This window comes from Scardinius erythrophthalmus, assembly GCF_964197995.2.
Source record: "Scardinius erythrophthalmus genome assembly, chromosome: 13".
In the NCBI taxonomy this organism is placed as follows: domain Eukaryota; kingdom Metazoa; phylum Chordata; class Actinopteri; order Cypriniformes; family Leuciscidae; genus Scardinius; species Scardinius erythrophthalmus.
Genome location: NC_138233.1, coordinates 9,773,950 through 9,801,649, shown reverse-complemented (window position 1 = coordinate 9,801,649; position 27,700 = coordinate 9,773,950). Strand labels below are relative to the sequence as shown.

General features: G+C 37.0%; 1 protein-coding gene across 1 annotated transcript in view; it reads left to right on the top strand.

Moving 5' to 3' along the window:
- The window catches only part of pdlim7 (PDZ and LIM domain 7), a 44,453-nt gene that overhangs the window by 5,210 nt on the left and 11,543 nt on the right, over window positions 1-27,700 (top strand). The window contains exons 3-8 of the mRNA XM_081383128.1: window positions 8,548-8,699; window positions 15,552-15,582; window positions 21,269-21,285; window positions 21,739-21,777; window positions 23,198-23,352; window positions 24,295-24,331. Of these exons, the coding sequence (XP_081239254.1) occupies window positions 8,548-8,699; window positions 15,552-15,582; window positions 21,269-21,285; window positions 21,739-21,777; window positions 23,198-23,352; window positions 24,295-24,331 (431 nt within the window). The remainder of the gene's footprint in view (window positions 1-8,547; window positions 8,700-15,551; window positions 15,583-21,268; window positions 21,286-21,738; window positions 21,778-23,197; window positions 23,353-24,294; window positions 24,332-27,700) is intronic.

Genomic DNA, 27,700 nt, shown 5'->3' with positions numbered 1-27,700 from the left:
CAGGGTTGAAACGGATCGTGAGTTAATGAAGATACGCTCTGTCCGACTCCATAGGTTTTAAAGGGGAGTAATCTGAAGATGGGTGGTCTGTTTCCCCCCTTCTACTCAATGGGAGAACAAAGAGGTTAAAGAGTGAGGTATTATGTGCTGATGCACACAAGGCTGGCCATTCAAACAGGATAATGATGAAATGGAACATAGTGGCTTATTTATAGAGGACTGCTTAAACATTTGCTGTTATACACAATAATTAGTGGTACTTGATTTGAACAAACCACTAATCCCGTGTTTTAAACTTTGGCATCTAACTCATTCTGCACTGCTTGTGCTATATAAACTAATGATAGTCTTTGAGGAAAGGTGCTTTTCTAAGCAATCTGGTTTACAGTTTTCACCAGTTGGATGATAAACATGTGCAGAAATCCCAGAGACTTCCATTAAATGAGGGATCCAAGCTATATTTAGGGACCAGAATGTCTTTTGTTTGGTTTCTTTTGACTTGGGGCATTAAGTAACCACCTAGTAACACCCTAGCAACCATATAATTAGCTAAAAACCACCCCAGTCCCACATTACTAATACAGTCTAGCAGTATTAGCGACTGTATTTTCCTCATGTCATAAATATGGATTGAGTTCATCAGCTGATGGTATTTGGAAACTGGACTGGCCTTCATATTTCTCCGAGCATTTCCCTTTCTTTCCTCCTTTCCTTCACCACCTCCTCCTTCTCCTGTTCGCTTTCCATTGGACACCTCGGCACATTTCTTCAGCATTCCTGGGATTTTAACACTGCTTTACTTTTTCTGGCAACAGAGCAGCCCTTTGTACCCACTATCCATTAATGTCTCCAGTCATCATTCCCAAAACCAGATGACATGGTTCTTGGACCTCAAAGGAATACTTTCCTAGTGAAATAAATGCAAGTGAAACCTACAGATGAGATGACACACACAAACCGTTGGATCTGTGTGTACTAGCTGTGAAATCCATAATGATCACAGTGTACAAATGTTATGATTTGTATTTGCTTCAGTGGATGTCCATCTGGATTGCATTAGCAGGCAAAATGCCATTCAATAAATTAAACACAACTGCAATTAGAAAATTATGTGATGTAATCTTTAGAAGATTAAGAGAACAGTCTGAGTTTTCTTTTTGTGATTTTGTTCCCTGGGGTTCCAGCTCTGTGACGTGAAGCTGGTCTGCTCCCTTGATGAAGACATTTAGTACTTTGTGCATATTACTCTGGAGGTGAGAGACCCCATAAAATCAAAATGGGAGTTTGTGGCTTTTAGTCAATGACTGTAAGCCTTTAGGCCATCTACATGCTAGTGTGCTTTTAAAAGTTGACATAATCCAATTTACATCAGATATAAGGATTTCAAATTAACAGTCCTTTTTTCTCTCTCAGGAAAACAGACCTAAAATATTGTTGACTAAATCTGCGCTCACTTATTTTGTCCAGCAGTCATATGTTGTCTAGAATGAGAAAGTCCCTCTATTGGCTAATAATGTTTATAGTTTTATATTTATGTTTACATTTTTATAAAATGAAATGTTCTATGCCCTTAGAATCCTTTATGGTCTTATTTCAGTGGAACTCAAAAATAGTAATTTTAAAGGATATTTACACGGCTCTTTTCTGTACTAGTACAGTTCAGAGTTCCCCATGGTTGTCAAGAAAATGAAAGAAAATGTAATTATTATTCACTGATAATCTTTAACGTTCATATTCAGAATCCGATTTTTTTAAGAAGGCCGGGCTACAGCGGAGTTTGGGGTTTTCAGTGAATACCTACCTATATTTTGGTCTGTTCCTCTGAGAGTAAAGCACACAAGTAGACGACTGTCATAATATATTTGTGTTATTTGTGTTGGGCTTCATAGCTCTTGTCACCAAGAACTGTCATTGTATAAAGATTATTTAAAAATTTAGTTTTGTGTTGCTCAGAAAAAAAAAAAAAAGAGCAGGTCATTATGGTTTTGTAACAACATGAGTGAGTGAACAATGACAGCATTTCCCTTTTGGCTGAATTATTACTTCAACAAAATAAAAGAGAGACATGCCTTTGACGTTCATCATGAGAAACATTTTAGTTCATGGTTTACTGATCGTATTCCCAGTGTCTCTGGCCTGTGGACCTAATCATCTGAGTTTGTCACAGTCATTTTAACAAGTTTGTCAATATGTTTGTTTGCTTTTGGAGGGCTTGTTAGCCAGCATGGCAGTGGCTGTTCTAAGAGACCTCTGAAGACAGTTTGGTTTAAAGCTTGGCTCTCACATCCAAGATATTTATGGCTCACTCGTATCAGCTGACGCAATTGCTCTGAGGCCCACAGTCTTACAGCCCCCCAAAAGGAAATGGAAAGTGAAATGCAGCAAGGATTTTAATGGGGTGGTCTTTAGGGTCGCCGCATAAACTTTCAGCACCATCATGGACAAAAGGATGGGCCACTGCGTGTCTGGGGTAGAAAATTGTAAATGGGCCATGATTTTAAAGCATCGGATATCCAGGACATACATGGGATATGTCAAAGACTCCATTCTTCTTGTTGATTGTGACCCAAATCATCCTCCATTGAACATCTAATACGGCTGCCGTCCTCGTTTGTAGCTGTTTATACGAGTGTATTTTCTTGTGTAGTCCTGCACATTGATGTCAGAGGGTTTAAGGTTTCTCTACTCTTCCCCCTTTGACTTGTAAAAGGTCTTAGCGCAGCACTTAACTGCCACCAGACTCAAGTCTAGGAACAGCTGGGTTCTGAACTTGAGCCAGGATCACAGGTGGCCGTGTCCATCAGCTCTATCTGCATACTCAACCGTCCACGTTCCCCTGTCTTCTTTCTTTCTCTTTTGTCTCTCAACCTTTTATTTGTGTGTGTGTGTGTGTGTGCCCATTTTCTTATACGTTTACTTTTAAAGGGATAGTACACCCAAAAATAAAAAAAACAAAAAAACAAAACAAATCCTTTCACGATTTTGTTCCCCCCCATCCACAGACCACAAATAGATGTTTGGCAGGAGGTTTGCACTGCTCTTTCCCTTTGAAAGTGAATAGTGACCAGGGAAGATCTAAAATGACTAAAAGCACCATGAAAGTATTGTTGACTTAGAATAAATCACTGAAGTCGGACTACTTTTAGTTTTATGGCACTTTTAGACATTTTTGGAGCTTAACGGCCCCTGGTCATTATTCACTTCCATTGAATGTAGAAGAGCAGTGTCAGCATTCTGCCTAACAAAATCAGGAAATGGCTTAGTGTGATTATCAAATCGCAAAGGCTTTTTTACACGCAAGCAGCTTATGATCCAGTGTTTTTAGTGTCTCAGAGTAGCTCGATTTACAGTAAATGCTGCTCAGTTTGCTTATAACATGTATTTGGGAATGCAACATGCACCAAACATTCCCCAACTTGTAATGTCAACAGGCATTTTATAAGTGCTTCTCTCAACAAAAGAAAGGCTTTTTTGGCTCTCTTTGATTTATTTATTTTTTTATTAAAATTTATTTTAACTTTTGAAAATGAATAAATAAAGACAGATATAAACATTAGTATTTTAATTACTAGTATTTTAAAATTACAGTTATTATATTCATTGTTGAAAGTAACACGAGTTACATAATCAGATTTACTAAGTAATTAGTAAAGTAACGCTTTTATAGTAAAAAATAAATAAAAATCTGAGTTTCAAATAAGTAACGCAAGTTGGTTTCCATTTAAGCTGTCTAATCTTGCTCCTGCAATCTTGCCACTGTTCTGCAAAGTTTAAGCCCAAACTTTATTTAAACACACTTGAACTAGCTAATCAAGGTCTTACTAGAAACGTCCAGGCAGGTGTGTTGAGGCAAGTTGGAGCTTAACTCTGCAGGTGTGGCTCTTCAGGACCGAGTTTGGACACCTCTGTTCTAGACTAAATTTGAGCATGCATTTACTCATCTCACTTGCACAAAAACTGATTCAATATTCCCCAATATGAATAAAAAACAGTAAAATGCAAACTCCGAATATTACGCAAACCTGAAATAATTGAATATATTAAATTAAACCTATATCATTTATGTATTTAATCTAACTTTATTAACCAATGTCTTTGCTGCTGACCCTTCGATGATGCAATCCAACCATACTAAGCAAAAATGACTATAGAAAATCATCACATTTGTGTTTACTTTTTTGTTTTTATTGCTGAAGTAAGAGGGTGAAAGGGTCTTTACATCCAAGCAAGCAAGCCCAGCTGTACTTAACGCTCTAGTACTTTCTATAAAAAGTAACTATGTAACACAATTAGTTACTTTTTCAATGAATAACGCAATATAGAGTAGTGCAGGGATGACACCAGAACCCAGAAGACTAATTCGTCGCTGGTTCCTTTTACAAAACTACACACATCCATACCGAAAACACGAAATTTGTTATGTTTATTTTTGAAAGCGTATGTTTCTAATAAGTAACAAGAAAAGACAGTTTTGCGGTGTGAGAGCGTTTCATTTTATGTTGTGGAACAAAATGTCAAATGTTCACGACAGGCTTTGTTTTACTCATAAATTGAAAAACTTCATTTGAAAAAAACATCAGACAAATCTTGAAGGAACCAGTGGTAACACTGCTTATATTATTACTAAATGCTCTTATTTTTTACATTCAAATATTACAAGAGTAATAAATTTGTATTTGTTAAAAAATGTATAAATAATAACAATTATTATATTTTTCTTAAATTTTGCCATGAAATATTACAACAGCATTTTTAATAATAATTATAATTATTTTTTATTATTATTATATAGTCAAATACTTAAAATTTTGGCCAAATTGTGCAGACCAACAGGGACAGCAGACTTTTTTATATCACTATTTTTTAAGCCATGCAGCCCTAACATGAGGGTGAGTAAGAGTCGATAGAATGTTCATTGTCTTTTGGATGAACTCTTTTAAGACCTCTCCTGGTCTGATCTGTTTCCTGTACGCTTGCCAAAGCGCTACACCTGAGGGAGGACTTTCTGCAGGATTGTTTTTCAAACCGCAGCCATTTCCTCATGATGTCCTGACGACGTCACAATGCTTCTTATGTTTCATAAATATTTGAATGGTCTCTCAAACAGGCTGTTGAGGGCTGAGGTCCGAGGACAATAACTTTTGTTCTCTTCCCCCAGTGCTGTCTAACTCCGGATTTCGATTCAGAGCTCAGCAGAGAAGACTTGTAAATGTTTGTTGAAGTGAATAGGAGGCGGTCGAAACCGGAAACGTGGTAGAACTTGGAGAATGGAGGTATAGGGAGCATGAAATGTCCAGAGCAGATGGTAAATCTTTGGGTACAGCTTTATATAGACATGAGGACAGACCATGTGCATTGCATTCAAAAACATGCCAATAGCAAAAGCTGGTTCTCATTAGGGTGCTACCACCAAATGTCTTATTTTCTTATTACACAGACTAAGTGCTCTTAATGATGCGCAGCATTTTACATTTTGAATTGCTTTTATTTGTGGCCAAATGTGGTGGTGCTGTTTGGGTCCAAAGGGTTAAGGTTTCTCATGATCCTGTTACACCATCTTGCTCAACAAGCATCTTTCTTCATTGATGCCTGGCCATTGAAAAGCAAAGTAACTATGATCGAAATGAATGGGAATGCTAACAGATATTCTCTGTTTAAGTGTACCTTTTAGCTTTAAGCTGGGACTTGAATCTTTCCTATTCACCGTTTCTGTGGGATTCTTGAGCAAAGTTTCCTCATAAATGATCATCTTCTGTGGAAATCTAGCTGAACTGCTTGCCAGATCAACAATAGGTCAGATAAATTCCTTCAAAGCTTGTCAGAGCACGCATTGTTTGGAATGAATGTTCAGAAATGTTATATGGCGGATCAGTTTGGCGGGTTCTAGGTTGTGTGCTTTGTCATCAGTGTGTGACGTTCAAGTTGTTCACACTTTGCTCAGTAGTTATCTGAAACTGTTGCTGGTCTTCTTTTTCTAGAAGGCATCAGACACAGGTTGACCTAAGCGTTATAGTTTCACAATGTGGTTGTGCTTTTCCAGTGGTGAACAAGGTATACGCTTTAAGGGTGCTTTCACACCTGCCTCATTTAGTTCGGTTGAATCGCACTAGAGTTCGTTTTTCCCACTGGTGCGGTTCGTTTGGGCAGGTGTGAATGTGGCAATCGCACTCGGGTGCGCACCAAAAGCGGACCAAACAAGCGTACCGAGACCTGCTCGAAGAGGTGGTCTCGGTACGTTTTGAAACGAACTCTGGAGCGGTTCGTTTGTGGTGAGAACGTGATCCGACCTTGAACAGTACCAACTGCCAAAGAACTGCGCATTTTTGGACTTAACCAGTTGCCGTAGTCAGCTGCACTGTGATTATGGGATGAGGAGAAATGTTTGTTGACAGTTTGCACTCGCGGACAGACTTTAAGTTGTTAGGAGGTGCAGACAGAGCCTGATAGAAATTATTAACAGCCGCATCCTCGCTTCATTCTCAAATAATCTTGTTTGTCTAAAGTGGTGTAGTAGACAAACTATATAATAAAATATGACGAAGGATACAACCAGCCCACGCAGTCGCCTTTCCATAGTAAACAGCGGCGTGTTATCTGCCGGATTTCCCCGCACGTTAATTCTGACCAAACGAAGTGCAGTTATGGAAATGCCAGACCTATCTGGCCAACGAGTGACGTGGATGTAGTCACGTGACTGCATTTTGGTTCGTTTTATCAACTTATAAACTGATTCGGACCAGAGCGATCAGTCTGGTGTGAAAGGAACCAAAACGCCTGAAAAAATGCTACAAAGTATCATTTTTCACCCTTGGTCCGGACCAAATGAACTGAACTACAGATGTGAAAGCACCCTAAATCTGGGACATATGTTCTTCTTTAGCACAAGTCAGTGATATACACATGAACGTGACTCGTATGTTTCTAGACATGGCAGAACATAATTTCCCCATTCATATTGTACACAGAGTCAGACAGCAGTAGAACATTTTCCATGTTCTAAAATTTGAATATTCTTTCCCATGTAACACCGGCATTTGTATATTTCCCTACATTCTATTCACTTTCCCTTTTGGGCGACGCCTCTGGCCTTTTTCTGAGTGATTTATATGCTGTGGCTCGCTTCATTGCCAAGACGGCCTTATCTGAAAGCGCTGCACAGTGAGACTGTAAAAGTCAATGCTGCGTTAAAGTGCTGGATTATTTTAGACTGGCTTTTGTGTTATGATGGATTTATCAACAATATTACATTGTGAGTTCTGTTTGTTTGTAGACTACACTTCCTCTCAGGTGAGTTTGTTCTTGTGCGGTAGGGTTTGATTGATTGGAAGTTAGGTGAGCTGTTTCTTTCACTGCTGTGGTGTTAGAGTTGACGTGGTTTTGAATAGTTCAGCATGAGGTGTGTGGTTGGCTAATATCAGAGACAATTTATATGAGACATGCCACTTCCTCAATCCTCAATACAACTATATAAGGATTAAGGAAAACCCGTAACGGCAAAGATGGCGGTTGTATGCACATGTCCCACCCCTCCGGCTGCAAAGCCAATCATCTGCTTTTAACAGTCAGCAGCTGACCACTAAGGAGCGAATGTACAGTGACGTGACATAACTGCCATATTCAACCTGTGCTTTCGCGCTGTGGCTGGCGCTGAGCCAAAGACGGACGCGCTCAGCGCTTGTCATAGGCTCTATCACAACTGTTCAGTGTTTTAACCACATAATGTTTATTTTAGGTTTCAGACATTTAAATACATATAATTGTTTAAGTGCTTGGCACAACACCGGCATTCTGGATAGAGACGTAAATGAAGTTTGGTGTCCTGAACGTGAACCCTTGCGCATGCATAGTAAAGGTATAACCTGTGGGGAAAAAGGCATTTTAAACCTTATTTTGGGGCAAAGTCATCAAACTTTTTCAGCGATTTTTATCATATTTTACTACTGTTTCTATACATGCAGTTTTTATGTCCCAGTGACCAGTGAAAGTGCAGTTCTGACTTTCTGCCCATTCATTTAGATAGGAGCCTGGTCTTGTTAGTCCGAAATAGCTGCCCGGAGGCGTTGCCAAGATGGCGGCCGAGTGGCACGACTTGCCTAAAAGGACTTTGCTAATATCCATTTATTTTTTATAAAACCGGTCAGGTTTGCAGGTTCAGAGAAATGTTCTCATTTTATTCTTCTCAACTGCTGGGAAGATGCAAACTCTTATAAATTTACATACTGTAGAAAGTGTGAGAATAGCCATATGTTTAGACCAGAAAAGTCATAGAGACTTGGGGGTGGCCACTTATGGCTTTGGTTATTAATCAACTGCCTAGTAATTACCCAGAATACCCTAGCAACCACATAAAAATGTGCTTAGAAACCTGGCACCCTGTCAACGACTTACAACACCCCTGTATTGTGTTTGTTTTCAGCACCACTCACTTGCTTCAAAAAATGGGAAAATCTGGTTTAGATTTGAAATGTTTTGGGTTAGCTGAAAGTCATCTCCTGACACTTCTTTAGACAGAGTGTGACTAATGTTTGTTCTCTATGGCTGTTTCAGCTGACCCCAGGCGGCAAGGCAGCCCAGGCCGGAGTGGGTGTTGGAGATTGGGTGGTGTCCATCTCTGAGGCCAACGCAGAGGAGATGACCCATGTGGAGGCACAGAACAAGATCAGAGCTGCAACCGACTCCCTCACACTCACTCTGAGCAGGTACACACACACACTTACTCTCTTTCATCACTGTCTTTGAGTTTCAGTATCACATGACGGGGGAGTGGATGACTTGACAGGAAACTGAGTTCTCTGGTTAATGCATCACTCAAAACCCCTTTTATTACAGTCTTGAAAGATAGAGTGTGAATTTTACAACATGTGTTGCATTAGAAACAACTAAAATGTATTCAGATGGCTACAACTTTCAAAGAGCTTTGAGGGGCTTTGAGAAAAAGACTAGTCGGACACCATTTGCTTTAGTTAATAGATACCTGTAAAGAGTACTACCCTTCCATTTAATGTAATTGTCTGTTTATATGGGTTTACCATTGTTTTGTTAAGGATGCCAAAACCATTGCCTATAGCGTGCAACAACAGGACGCCAGATGTAAAAAATGTATTGTATCCAAATAATTTTCTTTATAGAAAAATGTATTTATATTGATGACCACTTTTAAGATAAACTTGCCACAAGCTCTAAGGTTGGTCTAGCATTGTTTCTGTGGATTTTTATTTAACAAATAGCTTAACATGCTGTAAAAGAATTGTGAAATACATTGTGTTGTTATTGTTAACCAATCATTTCTTTATTGAAATAGCTGTGATAAAATAAATAATGTAAAGATTAGATTAAATTTTTTCACAATTTTTGCACAATGTTGCCTGACTGAAACAAAATAAGTTTAAAGATAAAGTACTTAAAATTACTAATAACGGATTAAAAATAAATTAAAGCTAAAATAGAAAAATAAAAAAACAAAAGCTAATAAAAAACACAAGCACCTAGTAACCAAATTTCTAACACTAAACTGAAATTAGAAAAATAATTCAAAATTGAAATAAGTTTAAGATGAAGTACTTACAATTACTAAACCTAAAACAGAAATAAAAATAAATGAAAGCTAAATCGAAAAAAAAAGCATATGACCAAATTACTAAAACTTAAAATAATTTCTAATTAAAAATTAGAAAAATAATACAAAATATTAATGTATAACAGTATATAACTATTAGTATTGTTTTTTTCTTTTTTTTTTCTTCAAATATTATGATTTATCTTGGAGCTGGTAGTGTGGATCTTAGAACGCTTTGTTAAAGTGTGTGTGTGTGTGTGTGTGTGTGTGTGTGTGTGTGTGTGTGTGTGTGTGTGTGTGTGTGTGTGTGTGTGTGTGTGTGTGTGTGTGTTTTAATATGGAAAATGTGTAGCTCAGTTTGAAAATCATGGTACGCAACGCCAAGATCGTAGGCTTAAATCACAGGGAATACACAAACTGATGCGCTGTAAATTCGCTGTGGATAAAACCTCTTCCAGATGCATTAATGTAAAGTCAATGGGAAAAATACTTCAAAACCAAGGCTACATAAAACTGCGCAGTCACTCTTGTGCTCTTGTGATATTTAGCATCTAATTTTGGTCTGTCGTTTTGAGAATGTCAATGTGACTTTTAAATGGTCCCTAATAGGGGTGTGCGATATGACGATTTTTGATCGTGGGCGATTAAAATGTCTTCACGATCTGCTTTTGAAGAAATATCGTAGAATCGTGCATTAGCCTATATCTGTTCTGGCGCCTCTGTCCCAACATACTGAACAACGCGACGTATATTCACATAAAATGTTAACGCAGCGGAACGGGACACTGCAGTTCACAAAAGTTCATAATTTGCATGTGCTTTAATGCCTTGTCGGTTAAACATTTAATTCGCGTGCTGATGCGCTGCTCTAACATGTGTGTTCCTCAGCGCGTATGTGAAGCTCACGCACTAAAAGCCTGTCTACCAGCGCCTGGATACTGGACTAAGTTATCTTTCGAGTCTTATTGTGCTTATACTGTCAAATACACACAAGGTTTACATAAAGTCGTTTATGTCTAAAGTGAAAGCAAACTTGAGAAAATTGAGAGAAAATCTGCTTGTCTAATGCGTGTATATTAGACGCGTCGCGCACAACTCTTAAAGAGACAGTAGCAATAGTAAACACGCTGCCGCTTGTCCTTAAAGGGATATCCTTTAATGTTAATAAAACAACAAAATGCAAAGAGAAAATCACTCATTGCTCTTGACTGATAACTTTAATAGTAGCTTTAATAAGTATCAATGTTTAATTTATACAGTGAAGTCTGTTTTGTTTTACTTTCATATTTGTTCATTTAATTACTTTCTTCAATGCTGCTGTTAAATACACCTACTGTAGCTGAAAATATAAAGCACTGTTTAGCCTATTTAATTTGTATATTAAGTTGTGTATGTGTAATGTGTATCTGTGATCTTAATATTTAATAACAAAGAAAATAATGACAAATATTTTTATCTTTGCCCCTGTCTGCCATTTTTTTTTATTTATTTTTTATTTTGTTACCTAAGGTTTTGTTTTTAGAATATGGACATTAGATTGGCTGTAATGCTAAGTCACAAAATAGTAAAACCAACATAAAAAGAATCGTGATAAAATCGTTAATCGTGATTTTCCTGAAAAAAATCGTGATATGATATTTTTGCCATATCGCCCACCCCTAGTCCCTAATTCAATCTAATTTGGCCCAAAAATGTGTCTAGAGTGCAGATCTATAAAGATATTTTGAGATTCAAAACGTGATGCCTCATCTCAAGGGGTTATCCTCCTAAAAATACATTTCAAATTTCAAATATACCAAATGAAAAGGTCTTTTCCATTTTTCCATAGCCGTTGTGTTGCGTGGGACCTTGTGTGGCATTTAAGCTGAATTAAATGGCCTCTTGATCTTTAGGCCTCTTGTGTTGTGCAAATAGATTTTAAGGCAGGTATTAAATACATAGAACAAATCTTATAAATTCACTGTCATGCTGTGTAATAAAACTGTCCGGTGGCTCAGATGACCCTGGGCTAAAGGTAGAGCAGATAAGCTGGAGACAGAGTGATAACTCTGTGACTTGAGTTGCCCTTTACTTTTCAGCTTGGAGATGGGAAAACTCCAATGCCTCGGGACACAATTCTCAAATCGCTTATATTGCACTCCTTTTGGGAAGCTGCAGAAAGGGCCCTAAAAAGGAAAGCTAATGGACCTTACTCAGACAGAAGAGGAGCTACTGGTGGAAAGAGTCTAGTGTATGTGGTTAAGAGATGAGTAATGGGAAAAGAGGAGTCTAGCTGCAGAGTGACAGATGCACTCCTTCCTGCTCTGTCATTAAGCCGTCCCTGTGATCAACACAAGATGACGAAGAGCCTGTTTAATGGGCCAAACCGCAGTTATGAATGTGGTTTTCTTCCTTTTTTAGGTGTGCGAGAATCATTTAAATGTCATCACATAGGTAAGCGCTTGTAGCGGTTAGTAATGGCCTGTTTAAGAGAAGACGGATACAAACTTGCACTTGAGTTATTAGAATTGCATCCCCTCGATAATACATGGCTTAGCTCAAACAGTATTTGCATGACTTTGCATTATATGTAAAACTGTTTGTCTCTTTTCACTGGCAAATCTCATGAAAACTGTCAAGACAGGCATGCACAGAGTAGGTTGCATCTGAATTTCAATTTACCTTGTGACCGTGAAAAAATGTTTTATTTAGTATTCGGATGTACTATATTGTTAATGTCATGTGACCTACCAGCATCAGTTGCATCGCTTCACTGGCATTTACAAATCCTCTCCCGTGGCCTCATGGGATAGTAAAGTGTCCATCGAATGCGCACTTCAGAATCTCCTGGGACTTTTTGCCTACTGTTTTTTGAATACTATGTATTCTGACGTACTACTCTTGTGGTGTAATGTTTTTCACATACAATATAGTAGGGAAGGATTTGATTTCGGACACAGTCGGGGTCATATTTCACCCAGAAATTTGTGTATAGTATATTTTATATAGTAATTAAAGGTACACTATGTAACTTTCGATGCTCTAGCGGTTAAAAAACAAAACGGCATGAGTCTTGTGGAAGAACATTGTAGCCAGAGTTACTTCTCTCTGTTTATGTCCATGACGAGTCACGCAGATACTGGGCTACACCGCAGCGGTTATCCTGCTCAGTCTAAAATACTCCAAATATAAGCACTTATTATAGGTGTACCGTAGTGATTTAGGAAAAGATGGATTCATGATATACTCGCTCATTATATAGATTTTGTAGATTTTTAACATAATCACAGTGTACATTTTTAAGTAGCTTGTTTTTATTTTGTATTTATATTTGTTAAATTATTATTTATGTAATTTTGCATAAACAAAATGCACCCTATTAAGTAACCTATTAATATATATATATATATACACTGTATTTCATTAAGCGCAGACATTCCTTTTTTTAGTAACTAAATACATATTTCATGTGTTTTTTTTAAGTATATTTGCTAGTATACATCATTGTAGTAATGAAATGAAGACAAAAAAAATATTATTTTGTAATCAGAAGAATTAGTCCCCCCTTAAAATTATAGTAATGCAAATTTGTGAGAATGATGGTCTTAAATGGTTCTAAAGTAGGCATAATTTTCTTTATGCAAACTACTATAATTTCCTCTCTTGTTCTCCATTTTGTGGTGAAATATGATGCATACATTTCTTAGTGAGATTCACCTGGATATGAAAGCTGGTATGGTATGAAGGAGGACATAAATGAATGAGTTTGATTCTGTCATAAAATATTGCCGATGCAGAGACTAGCCGATTCTCCAGACATCTCTTTGTCACAGGCCCCAATTTGTTTGAATGCAGTGAGCTGATTGGAGGTGTGAATGAAAGTGGGCGTGTCCTTATGAGTCATTTTGCTGATGGTTAAATGATGTCATTTCTTGACATTTTTGTGGAGTTTGTTTTGACGTAACTGTGAAAACATCTGTTTATCAGTGTTCATAATTACCCCTTTGCCCAGTTTGCCGATAGATGTCTAGTATCTTGACTATTGTTTTGGGTGCTTTGGTTGTCAGACATGTCAGTGTATCTGTCTGTTGTTGTGAATCACACATAAATTACAGTGTTTGCATCCCATGGAAAGACATACTGGAAGACAAATGTCTGAACATGTCTGTATTTACTCTGGGATATGCTTTTATTACAGAGGGTGGTGTCGTTTTTGGTTTACATAGCCGTTTGGGCAACCTCTTCAGTTGTGGTTTGCGAGGGTTCTTTAACACATAAAGTCTCTTTTTAGAGGCATTGCTTTAGTTCATTGTCCTAGTTCGCCCTTCCTGTGTGTTTTTGGTTAGTGAAGTGTTTGTTTAAAGCATTCAGTTCAATGTGAAATCCGATTTGATTTGTCTCAACGTTTGTCGTCTTAATCTTTTGTTGAAGTACAATAGCTTGCTCTTGCCAGTTGCCACTGAAACAGGGTTACATGTAATGTCAGCTGAACAGCTGTGTGGAACAGCCACACACAGACTATTAACCAAAAGCCAGCTGTTTTCCTTAAACTACTGTTTTAGGTTGTGTAATACAGGTTGTCTGGAAATATGTTGTGTATTGGATGTAATACGACTTGCTAATTCAATTTCATGTTGATTTTCTGCATATTTATTTTTTAATTGTCATAAGTTTTAATTCCATCTTAAATTGAAGGAAAGTGGGTATAATACATTTTAGGAAAACATTGCATTGTTGATTTATTTTGCTTGTGGGAAAATATATTGCATTTACACCATTGTCAGTTGCAATGGACCAAGTTCATTTCCTGGACCGTATCACTTTTGTAAAACAGCCTGGGTTGTGCTGTTTTCTTCTACATTTTCTCTCTGAGCTGTTATCTGTAAGCAGGCCACTGTGCAAAAGGACACCATCACTGTCACAGGAAGTGGTGTATAGGCACAGGAAATCCAGACTCATAGGGAGGCCGATGATGGAATGCAACATTTTTTCCAGCCCAGTCAAACTAACCTTGACAGTCCAGTTTTGGACAGACTACAGTGACTATCTTCAGTACAGTGATGGTTTTGAGTGGTAATACCATTGTACTTTGGGGTACTATAGACTGGTCTTAATTGTTAAAGGGTTAGTTCACCCAAAAATGAAAATTCTGTCAGTAATACTCACCCTCATGTTGTTCCAACACCGGAACACAAATTAAGATATTATTGATGAAATCTGAGAGCTGGATCACTCCTCCATAGGCTTGTAAGGGATCGAAACTTCCCAGCCTAGAAAAGTTTATACAAAAAGTATTCTCGTCGCTTGATAAACTTGTGGTTGAGCCACTGTAGTCACTTGGACTATATTAACGATGTTTTACTAACTTTTCTGGGCCGGCAAGTTTCGATCCCATAGAAGCCTATAGAGAAGTGATCCAGCCCTCAAATTTCATAAAAAATATCTTAATTTGTGTTCCGAATATTATAAATATATAAATAATAAATATCCTTACGGGGTTGGAACAACATGAGGTTGAATAATTACTGACAGAATTTTCATTTTTGGGTTTTTCATTTTTCATTTTTTTTAAACTATCCCTTTAAGAGAATGAGCACAAGAGAAAAAAAAAAACTTTGAAAAGGTGTTTTAATGCCAACTTTAAGTGTTTGTGACCTTAATAACTACATATTTTTTTTCTTATCCACATCTGATTCGTTGCTATTCCACATGTTTGAGTCACGTGTGTCTATTCAGAAACATTTGGACAGACATCAGGTATTTATCCACAGATACAGCTGCAACATTCCATTCAGACTGATAAAATGGGATTTGGGAGCCAGAAAGAACCAATTGAATTCCCATCATGAGACTTGTTGAATTTGGCACAAATGAGTTCATCATGAGACTTGTTGAATTAAACACAAATGTGTTCATCCATTAGACTCTCTTTAGTTAACATTTTAAACATTGCAGTGAAATGAGTCATTTTATGAACGAGCGTAAGTGAATTCATTCTCTAATTGTCTCTCTGCAGAGCTTTTCATCCTGCCGGAGGAGAGCAGAAGGTAAGGCGGTTACCCTTTTTCTCTTCTGTCTGACAGAACTGCAAAGCTTTCGCAAGAACACTCAACCAGCTCCTGATATCTGATATTTAGATCTGTTCTCAAGTTCTCGCTGCTTTGAATACTTCAGGACTGAGCACACACACTCACACTCACATGTATACCTTGCTAGCTAAATATCATATGAGCATACCATATAATATAAAATATATTACTTTAAATATAAAATTATATATATATATATATATAATTATATATATATATATATATATATATATATATATATATATATATATATATATATATATATATATATATATATATATATATATATATATATATATATATATATATATATATATATATATATATATATATATATATATATAATGTATATGTAACTACAACTAGACCCTGGAAGAACTTTTGCAAACATTTGCTATTTATGAATAATTTTTTTCAAGTACAAGTTCATCCTTGTACTTCCCAAAGGATTATTATTTTAATATTTTTTTGTGTCAGATTTCGCTCCTTTCTTGGCACTACTTTGTCCCCAAAGCATATCTAAGTTAACCCCCACACACATACTTGTATCTCAAATACACAATGCTTCATAATTCATTCATAACTCATTCTCATGTAAGTTTCATGGTTCTGTTAGCTTTTGTGGACTGGTTGCACTATATTGCGGAAGTTTGGGTGGTTTGTCTATTTGCCTGTCTGATTCTAATGTTAAACGTCTTGCTTAAAACTTCCCTTAAGCAGTTTTTGGTTTGATTGAATTTGCATTGCCACAGAATGCACAAAACCAGGCTAAATGCACATTTTCCCAGTACGCCATTTGCACATGCTGTAAATTAATTTAGCCTTTATGGATTTTATAGCTGGATACATTATAGCTAGAATTTCAAATTAAAAGCTTAATAAACTATTTTATATTTGTATTTTCATATAATTTATATTACTTATATTTATATATTTTGACATACACACATATGACAACTATATTTAAAACTTTCGAAAGAAATGTTTATTAAAAATTATCAACAAGTTAAAAATAAAATGTATATTTTTTATTTTATAGTTGGGTCAGTGAAAGTGTTGGCTGGGCAAATAAAAAGAAAATGTAGCATTAATAATTAATCAGATTGTATCTCCTTCCACAATGCAAATGCAAAATAAAACTCTGAATCTGAATGGGAGAAACCACGCCCTCGTGTGGCTGCAATAGATCATAGCATGGGTATCTGCAACAGTGCCTGTTATAATTCTAGTCATATCAGACAGTTATACTTTTCCTTTCGACCCATTCAGGTACAAAGTACAGGTAAAATGAAGTAGGTCCTTTAAGCCGGACCTTGGCCTGATCTCAAGATAAATATTTGTGCCCAGGGTGTGTTCACACTTCTCAAACAATCCCCCTCCACTTTCTCTGTGCTCCATAATTTGCTGTGAAAAGACATGAAGACAATTCTCACCTTTTTTCCCACCAGTTAATCCTCTCATTTGCAGAGGATTAACTATTAAACCGTATCTGGGACTGTGCATTCACCTGTGGTGCAACTGGAGTTTATGAAATAGTGTGTATGTGTGTGTGTGTGTGTGCATGATCTGACATGCATGGTGTTGCTTTGCACTGTCTTTCTCCACACTCAGGATTCACTCGCACCTGCATCCAGTCAGCCCAAGTACTCGTTTGCACCGAGCACAGCCATAAACAAGATGGCGCGGCCGTTCTCCGCAGCTTTTGGCAATGGCAGCAAGGGGCCTGTCATCAAGCCAGTGTCGTACGCCCCCAAGCCTAACTTCAACTCGCAGGTGCCCAGCAGCACGCCGCAGCCTCACAATGGGTAGGTGACCAGCCAGCCAGGTCTCCAACCGAGACTCAGGCTCATAATCTGTCTTTAATGCGGGCTTTGATCGCCACGGGACCTGCTTGATGAGCTTAGTCCACAATAATGAGCCTCATCATACCCAAGGCTGCATGTTTCTAATGATGCAGCAATACCTCAGTGATGGGTAAGAATGCCCGCAGCTCCCAGAATTCACGGTGAGCGTGAGTTGTCTGGATGCTAGCTCTGAAATTGGGCTGCACGATATTGGAAAAATAAAACTGACATTGTGATGTTTACTTTTCTGACATACAGTACCAGTCAAAAGTTTGGAAACATTACTATTTTTAATGTTTTTGAAAGAAGTCTCTTATGCTCATCAAGCCTGCAGTAAAAAAAAATAAAAATAAACAGTAATATTATGAAATATTATTACAATTTAAAATAATGGTTCTCTTTTTTAATATACTTTAAAATGTAATTTATTTTTGTGATGCAAAGCTGAATTTTCATCAGCAAGTACTCCAGTCTTTGGTGTCTTATGATCCTTCAGAAATCATTCTAATATGATGATTTATGATCAATGTTGGAAACAGTTGTGCTGCTTAGTATTTTTTTTTATAACCTGAGATTTTAACCTTTTTTTCAGGATTATTTGATGAATAAAAAGTTAAAAAGAACTGTATTTATTTAGAATAGAAATCTTTTGTAACAATATACACTACCATTCAAACCATTCTCTTTTTTTTAAGAAATTAGTACTTTAATTCAACAAGGATGCGTTAAATTGATAAAAGGTGATGGTAACGATTTATATTGTTAGAGATGTTTTTATTTTGAATAAATGCTGTTTTTATGAATAGATGCTGTTAACGTTTTACTCATCAATGAATCCTGAAAAAAGTATTCCAAAAATATATATTAAACAGCACAACTGTTTCCATCATTGATAATAACTGAGTATCAAATCAGCATATTAGAATGATTCTGAAGGATCATAAGACACCAAAGACTGGAGTACTTGCTGATGAAAATTCAACTTTGCATCACAAAAATAAATTACATTTTAAAATATATTAAAAAAGAGAACCATTATTTTAAATTGTAATAATATTTCATAATATTACTTTTTTTTAACTGCAGGCTTGATGAGCATAAGAGACTTCTTTCAAAAACATTAAAAATAGTAATGTTTCCAAACTTGTGACTGGTACTGTATATATTGCGATATAAAGAAATACATGAATGTTTACCAGAGGACTTATATAGCTATATTTGGAAAGAAATAATAATTCTAAAATGAGTGGGGTTATTTTCTTGTAAGCAGCTGGAAAAATAAATTAATAACAAATAAATTAAACCATAGTTTTTGAGCCTATATATATATACACATATACATATACATATACACATATATATATATATATATAATGTATATATAATGTATGTTTTTATTATTATTATGATTTATTCAGTAACACAATAAAAAAATATATATATATATAAATTAACAGTAACTAATATATATATATATATATATATATAATTTATATATATATAAAATATGTTTTTTATTATTGTGATTTATTCAATAACACATTAAACAAAATAAGAAATATTGTAACTGTTGTACTGTAAAATAAGAAATGGAGTATTTAATAAAAATAATACAATATATAGTATATTCTGGTGATAGTTGCACATATATTTATTTAATTAAAATGCAGTCTGCACGATTTGACATTTCGCAACTAGTCTGACAGTTTTAAGTCGACACTCTGTGTTGCGTTTCTGCAGTGAGGTTTGGGGTCAGTGAGTTCAAGAGTCTGCTCTTTAGTGTTTTTCCGGATTTATTGTGCGTGCTTGTAATAAACGATATGGCGTTAAGCAGCTGTGTCTGTTTTCCTTGTTGGAACGGGCGGTTGCATCGCCACCCCGGTGACCAGGCTGTTCTGGGACCCGCTCGAACACGCCGTCTTCATCTGTTTTCCTCTCCACCTCTTTATCATCCCTTTGCAGGGACATTCTGCTCCTCTTTTCCGCCAGGGTCCAGCATTTTAACGAGCACTTTTATTTAAGCTGATAAAAACAACAGATGTTTGCCGTCAAGTCCGGTGGAGTTAAAGACAGTAAAGTTGTGGTGTTTTTTATTTTTTATTTAACATAAACACATGAAGGAGTTTGTGAAGGTCTAAGGTGTTGATCTGGCCAGGTTGAGAAGGTTGAAGTCTGTCTTTAGGCCAGGGCTTGATGTTGTCTGTTGCTGTTTATAGAGTCCAGACCCTCCCATAAAATCTGCTGAGCCCTCAAAATGCCGTTACGGCCCCGGTGCTGAATTACTTAACGGCCTTACTCGGAAAAGCTCCTGTACTGTAATCCACCTTAACAGAAGTTTCCTCACAAACAAATTGCATGAAGCTGATGTTTTATTTAAATAGATGTCCTCATTGTTTTATTCAGAAGCCTTGAACTTAAGTTGGATTTTGGGAACAATTTCTGGAGTGTAGTGTAGGGAAGGAGTCTGAATCTGAGCTCGGCTGCTGGAGTGTTGCGATTGTGTGTGTTTTTTTTTTTTTTTTTTTTTTGTGCGATCCAGCACTGAGGTCTCCGTGTTCTCTGGAGATCACACAGTCACGTCAGCATTCTGAGCATGTTTACTGCACCGCACGCCTACAAGCTTGTTTTTACAGCTCTTCACTCTAAGGGGCACTATTGCTTGCAGTGTTTGTGGAATGGTACCAACTTCTGAGATTTGAAAAATGCCTGAAGTTTTCAAATCAAAAGTATTATATTCTATTATGTATTTCGTAATATACACTAATGTTCAAAAGTTTGGGGTCAGTAAGATTTATTTATTAATTTTTTTAAAAAGAAAGAAATTCATTCTCGTATTGACAGTATGTAAAGTAACAGTAAAGCCACTTATAATATAACAAAATATTTATATTTTAAATAAATGCTGTTCTTATGAAGAATCCTGTTTCAAAATATATCACAATTTCCACAAGAATATTAAGCAGCACAGCACAGATATGTTTATTCAGCAGCAAATGATCAAATCAGAATGATTTTCTGAAGGATCATGTGACACTGAAGACTGGAGCAATGATGCTGCAATTTCAGCTTTATCATGACAGGAATAAATTACTATTTTAAAATATATTCAAACAAAAAACAGTTATTTTAAATTGTAATTATAATTCACAATAATACCGTTTTCACTGTATTTATGATCAAATAAATGTAGCTTTGAGCATAAGAGATGTCTTTCTAAAAAGTTAGAGTGTGTGTATATATATATATATGCATTTTTCTGGATATGTTTTTAAAAAGTCCCCTAGTAAGTTAATAAAATATAGTAATTCATTACTGTTTTTTTATTTTTTTTATAATGATTGGATATTTTCTACTTGCTCAACTTTAAAATACTTAATGATTCACTGGCTAGGAATTGAAATGATTGTATTCAGTTGTCACAGACGACTGGAAAACACATAAATCTTTTAGGAACCATGTATTTAGGGTGATGTTGGTTTAATGGCGTAAAGCCAGATTCAGTGTCAGTTTGATCTAGTGCTTGTCATGTTTGGCAAAAGTTGCAGGGATATCTTAAATAATAAAAGCACATTAAAAGTTATAGAACAGAATCATTTAACTTATTTAACAGGAGGCACAGCTCATGTTTCCACGTTTTCTGTTGTGTTACTTAACGCACGCTGTGATGCTTTTCACCACTAGAAACCCACAATTTGCTTTGTTTGTCTCTGCATCATGTATTTCTAAATGCTCTGTGTGATTTATTTCTAAACGATTTTCTCTTCTCCTCTCTTTTTTTAATCTCCTTTGTCATTCCACAGATGGAAGTTCTTGACAAGTTAGTAATGCCTTTCCTTATTTCCCTCCTGCTCTGAAAAATGTGTGCAATTATTGTTTTTGGCCATCAAATCCCAGCCCTGTGGCTCAGCCTCTATCCGTTTTCATATATTTGTTTCCCTAAATTTAATTTATCTTTCCTTTTTCCCAAGCCTGCATTGTTGCAGTATTGGCTTTAGGAGACGGCAGATTTCTCACATCTAAACTGCCGTCTCAATCTGTAATTATTCACTCCGGGATTGTAAATGTACAGCTTTATTCCAGCGTTGATATTTCAGAGCGCAGTGGACAGTCTCCATTCACTCGGTGTGAAGTCAGGCTGCTTTAATGGACACTGTTGTTGTGTTCTTTGTTGTACTCCTCCCACTCTTCCTCTCTATTGTTATTTGTGCTCCTTTTTCTTTTTTCTCCATCCTGTTTTTTTTCTGTCTTCCTTCACTCTCCCGTTCATTAGAGGAGAAGCCTTCTATGAGGAGTTGTACCCTGAGGGGAAGTAAGTGCTGAATGCTTGTGGCTCTAATGCACTAGCTAAAAGAACTTAGACCTGCCGCTGACCTCACTAATAAACTCTTGCTTTTGACGACATCAGTCCATGTTTCATTGCTTTTTCACTCAGGAGTTGAACTGTATTGAAACAAGGCACTTTATCTGGGTCGTTTGAAACTATTAGCAAATGTAGTCGTGCACTTTGAGCGACTTCATTAGAGCATGAAGCAATGATGTGGAGCCTGAATAGAAATCACATTTCGTGGGTGTTTTGATTGATTATTTTGTGTGCATGTAGTTATGACTCTGATGTGTGAAAAACAGGGTTTTCAATCATTCTAGACCCTCCCACCAGACTCTCAGCCAACCCACAGACGCCAGTACGAAAAAAAAAGATTTTCTCTGATATATTTTTACTACATTATTTAAACTGATTAATACTATTTTGAATAATAACTTTGATTTAAGACTCTTACGATTCTATCCAAAGCAACGTTTTTGTCACAGAGCCAACAATATTCAAAGTAAATGCCAGGTTTAATAAAGCTGCACTAGGAAACAAGCTGAAGCACTATTAACATTACACAAATAAAATATGAATATTAATTACTATTAAAAATAATGGTTGGCTTAAATAAGGAACATTTAATTGTTAAATGAAATAAATACATTTTTAAACCATCTATAGCCCTTCTTCTCCATGGACCCCATCAAATACCTTAGTATTTACTTACTTAGTATACACTTAGGATAGTGCACCCAAAAAAATGGAAATTGTCATCATTCCTCACCCTTATGTTGTTTCAAATCCATAAGGCTTTTGTTCATCTTCGAAACACAAACTAAAATTCTATGTACCTAAAAATCTGATGCTTCAAAATGTTCATTAAGAGATTGTAAAATAAATCCATATGAATTTAAAGGTTTAATCCAAGACTTCTGAAGAGACACAATCTCTTTATATGATGAATAGATTTTATTTAGGCTTTTATTCACAATATAAACATTGTGGGGGGTGGGGGGTTAACTATCTTATGTAACTATGCCTTAAATAGGGGGTACTATTTAAGGCACCCCTGGTTGAAAAACCTGGCACTAAAACATCACCTTACTAAATTTTACAATGCTAATTTTTGCACCATAATAGTATAGTTACTCTAATAGATCTGAGGTAACTTGGTGTTGTAGCAAATGTAACTACTCTATTTTGTCAGAAACTTTGGTTACCATGATGAGTTTTTGTAAAGGAATGTATGCACCCCAGAAAAAACAGATTTTTTTCCGGATCCTCATGTACAGCACGTTCCCTCGCTTTGTTTGGTGTAGTCGTCTCTTCTTGTGCTGCACGCATTATGTGAAGCCATTTGTCTGTTTTTGGTGGTTTGCTGTGGTGAATGAGAGAGGTCACGAAGGGCTCATGTCTCCAGGCACGGTCTGCGGGTGGAAAACATGGCCTGCTTCATCCCCAACGATCGCAGTAAGAAGAGACTGATCCAGGATACGGAGGATTGGCAGCCGCGCACCGGCACCACCCAGTCTCGCTCTTTCCGAATCCTGGCCCAGCTCACAGGCACTGACTTCAGTAAGTCAGACACATGCAGACCACAGCCTGTCATCGCCGTATACTCCTCTCAGAGCAGTTGCTTCTCATTTGGGCTTTTCAGCATCTAAGCTCATTAGTGTCAATGGGTTTCTTTGGAAAGATCATTTCTCAGGGAGTCAGTATTCTGTGAAGTAATGTGGAAAAAGACATTCCTAAGTAGGGACAGGAGTTATGAACAAAAACTTTAAACGTGAATTAAAACTATTTATACCGTGGTATATCACGAGATGGTTTGCTCCAGAAATTCAACTCAAATTCATACCTATCCCATCCAATTCCACCCATCCATCATTCTATCGTTCCAGCTCCGTACGTACATGCATACAACTCCAATTATAAAATATTGAAGCTGTTAAAGTAGTATTTTCTACTTTTTGTAATTTTTTTTTTTATTGCATGGTGTATTTACTGCGGTACACTATATACAGTTGTATCTCCCAGCCCTGTTCCGAAGTAAAAAAATAAATAAATAAAAAAAAAAACTCCCCTCCTAAATCCCTTTTTTACTTGGTGGCAGGGACTAATCTTAGTGTAGGAGGGTATGAAAGCATGTCCTAGAGGACTCAGCTGCTGATCTGATATTGAGATTGAGATCATAAAGAAGTGGGAAATGTCGTCTATCCATAGCTTAAAGGGTTATGGCTGAGATTTTCTCCTTTATGCGATCTAGAGCCTGCGTGGCTGTGATTTGCTCTCGTGTAAGTGGTAGGAAAGATGTGTTCAGTCAACCATTGTTGCCGTACCGTTCCTGTACATCTCACGGGATTGACTCTCGTGTTGAAAGGTGATAGGTAGTTCCTTTAAAAGCAGCAATCCTCAAGTGTTTTGTAGCATTGTGCAGACCTTGGCCGTGGAATTTTTTTTGTGTGTGTGTGTGTGTCTAATGGTTGGTCTGATTGGTATCTCTCCTGCTTCCCTCAGTGCAGGACCCGGATGATGAGAACATGAAAAGGTCCAGGTAAAGAACTGTGTGAACTTGCTAATGAAGTGCAGTTTGAAGCATTAAATCGCTAGCTCTGACCTTTTTCTACCCTCATTAAGAGATCAGCTCTCTGCGGAGAAATGCTGAAAATATGCTTTGATCCGCATTATGAGCCCTTGTCTGATCTGTGCATTTGCAGTATAAATTCATACACAGAGTGCTGTGTGCCTTATAATCAGACCCACACAGAATCGCGCCCACAGATTTCTGCAGAATATAAATGCCTGTCATGTATAAAATACAGTTTTATAGATCTAGTTTACGCCGTTTTCAGTTCATTGATTTTTGATGGGTGGATTATGCAGAGGAAAAAATGCAAGGGTTTATGAAATTATTCCATTATACAATAGAAACTTTGCTATCCCATAAGGCCACGGGAGCGGAGTCGCCGGTAGATTTGAAACGTTTTTTCAAGTGCTCTACCCTTCAACAGTTTGGAGTGCTTTTGTTTTTTTGAAGGAAATTAATACTTCTAGGCTCAGGAAGGATGCATTAAATTGGTCGAAAGTGACAATAAAGACATTTATAATACTTCAAAACATTTCTATTTCAAATGAATGTGGTACTTTTTGAAGAATCCTGAGAAAAATGTATCACTGGTTCCACAAAAATATTAACTTTTTTAGCATCGATAATAATTAAAACCGTTACTTGGGCAAATTAGATTTCAACCGCCCTAATACCTACAATAATGCACTTCTATGAAATATGGGAATTTGGACGCAACCCAGTTCTGCTTTCAGAAATAGCCTTTCCTATTTTCCTACTTGATTTCAAACCAAATGTTTTCCATACCCTTAAAAAAGCATCTTGTGGATTGCTATCCATCAGAACACTCTCTCTTGTGTTTAAATGCCCTTAAAACGTTTGACTTATTTAATTGTTGTCTTTAAAAAAAGCGTGTAGTTCCAAATCAATTTAGCAAGTTTTCCATTAAAATCAAAACAGGAAATGTAGGAAAAAGGCTGCAGATTCTGTCTGGGCCTGGTTATCTAAAGTCATCTTCACTGCTTGCATATGTTGCAACTTTTAATCTTTCTTCAATCCCTTCTGATTTGACTTTCTGTTCTGCTGCTCTCCACCTTATTTTCATTCCCTTCTTTTCGCTTTCTATATGTGCTGGCATGTCTTTCTCTCCCTCTGTTTTGTTCTCACTGCTCTCCTAATTTCCTGTTCTCTGTCGTGCACTGAATGCAGGGAAAAGTTCCTCACTGAGATTCAGAGTCCCCGCTATGCCAGGCTGAGAGACTGGCATCACGAGAGATCTGCCCGTGCCCTCAACATCAAGTCCTGAACGCTCTGTCTCCCGGGCATCAGAAGGCCGAGGTGGCTGAGATACGGCCGCAATAGATACAAACGCATCACCTCGATACCGCGTGCCAGCTATGGGTGAACACCAACCCCAGCTATACCAGGACAAAAAATTGGGGATGGGGGGGGGTTGTCAAGTTAATGAAAAAATTTAAAAAATAGTAATAAAAAAAAAACAAAAAAACAATGCAAGTTGAAAATAGCAAAAACAAACGTGAGAAGAAACGCAGGCATAGTCGGAAAAACCACACAAATTGAGCCCTACATTCAAGTTCCCATTAGGAATATCTGAATGCTGTTGGTGTGACATAGTCTCTTTCAAGTGGTATCGTTTCTATAAACTGATAATCATGTTAATTTATTGTTATTATGATTTTTGTGGTTGTTCAGAGGAGTTATCCATCACAGTACTGTTCGTATTGCCCTTTCCGTCTTTCTGATTGTTGTGTAGCCCCCCTTGGGATTTTTTTTTCTTTCTCCTTTATATTTCATTCTTTTTTTCTGACTGTAATTTAGCATAATTCACTATTATGATGTCATCTGGTCGCTCTTCTTCTGGTTTTGTCTCCAATAAGATAAAATAATCTGCTGACTCATGTCTATGAGTACATAAAACATTGTGAAACTTTCTGCTGTCCTCCTCTATTTTCTTTAGCCTCTGTTTGTTCCCTCTTCTTCATTTCAACATTTTCTGCTTTTTATACATGGCTGTTCCTTAGTATTTTAAAGAAGTGAGGGAATAAATAACTTCCCTCTTGTGTTTAATTGTTATTTATATCACTGCAGACCAACTTAGGCTGGTTTAATGTGCTTTTTTCAGCAGGGCCAAAAAGATTCAAACATTTGAAATGTTAGCTTTACTGGCTAGTTAAGCTAACAACTCTATATTCTAAGCATTACTTAGTACAAGTATTACCAAAGAAAATCTGAGAAATCTGAGAAACAAATAGAGCACCAAAACACACTTGTTGCTAGCAGTAAGGGGCATATACACTCATGATGGGGAAGGTGCCTGTGTTGCATTGTGTGTTTGTGAATATGGGGGTGGAGCTATCAAGATAGGGGTGTGATTCTTTTGGGTAGGGCCATGTTTGTTTTGGTGATTTCAAATATCAACGGCGTTTCTCAGAAATTGCTTACTGCACCTTTAAGGCAAGTCATTTCACTCGGCAGCCATCTTTGAAACGTCTCTCGGCAGCTTTTTCAGTCATGCAAGTACAGCTCCAATCTCTTTGAATGGGCTAATTCTCCAAACCTGTTCACCAAGCTTACGATTAAATTTCATATTTGAAATCTGCATTTTTCAGGCTGGACTAGCCAATGCGCATGTGCAGTCATAAGTGCGCCTCTCAGAACTCTGACTCTTTCTATAGCAACCGGAGCTTCTAATGGCAGCTGCAGTGATGCAATGACTTTACCAATTGCTGATTGGCTCTTTTTTTTAAAAAGCTGGACTTATATTACTATGAATGGGAGAAAGTGCAACGTGCAATAGACCTTATGCGCCAGAGAAACAAGCACACCACTATCTTGGATTGTAATGTTTAAAGCAGATGTCTTAACAAATGCCAGTAGACCGGGAAGATTTTAAAACGAGCCGTTCATTCATAAATACGTAAGATCATTGTGAAAATACAGACCAGAAGACAAAAGACAACGAGCGCAGCGCTGAAAAGGGGCGGGGCTACATTAGGTCTATAGAGTGGTGCAGATATGACATCACTTTGTAGGCCAAAACGCGGAAGCGCGTTAGCATTTTAGCGCTTCCGGTTCCATCGTCCCGAAGTCAATGTTTTTTTTTTAATAGGGTTTTGGTTAAATGGCTGAAATAAGGTCTGTGGTGAACACAAGCTCAAGACACTTTTACGTTTTATTCTACGACATAAAATACATCGATATTACCCAACTCGTGATTTTTTTTTAAGCTGTTACATATCTCTAAAAAGGCGGTTGCTAACAAGTGGCTAAAAGGGACTACAGAGGTTGTCGAGGAGATTAAACGTCATCAAGCCAAAAAGGTAAGCTCAGTCCACT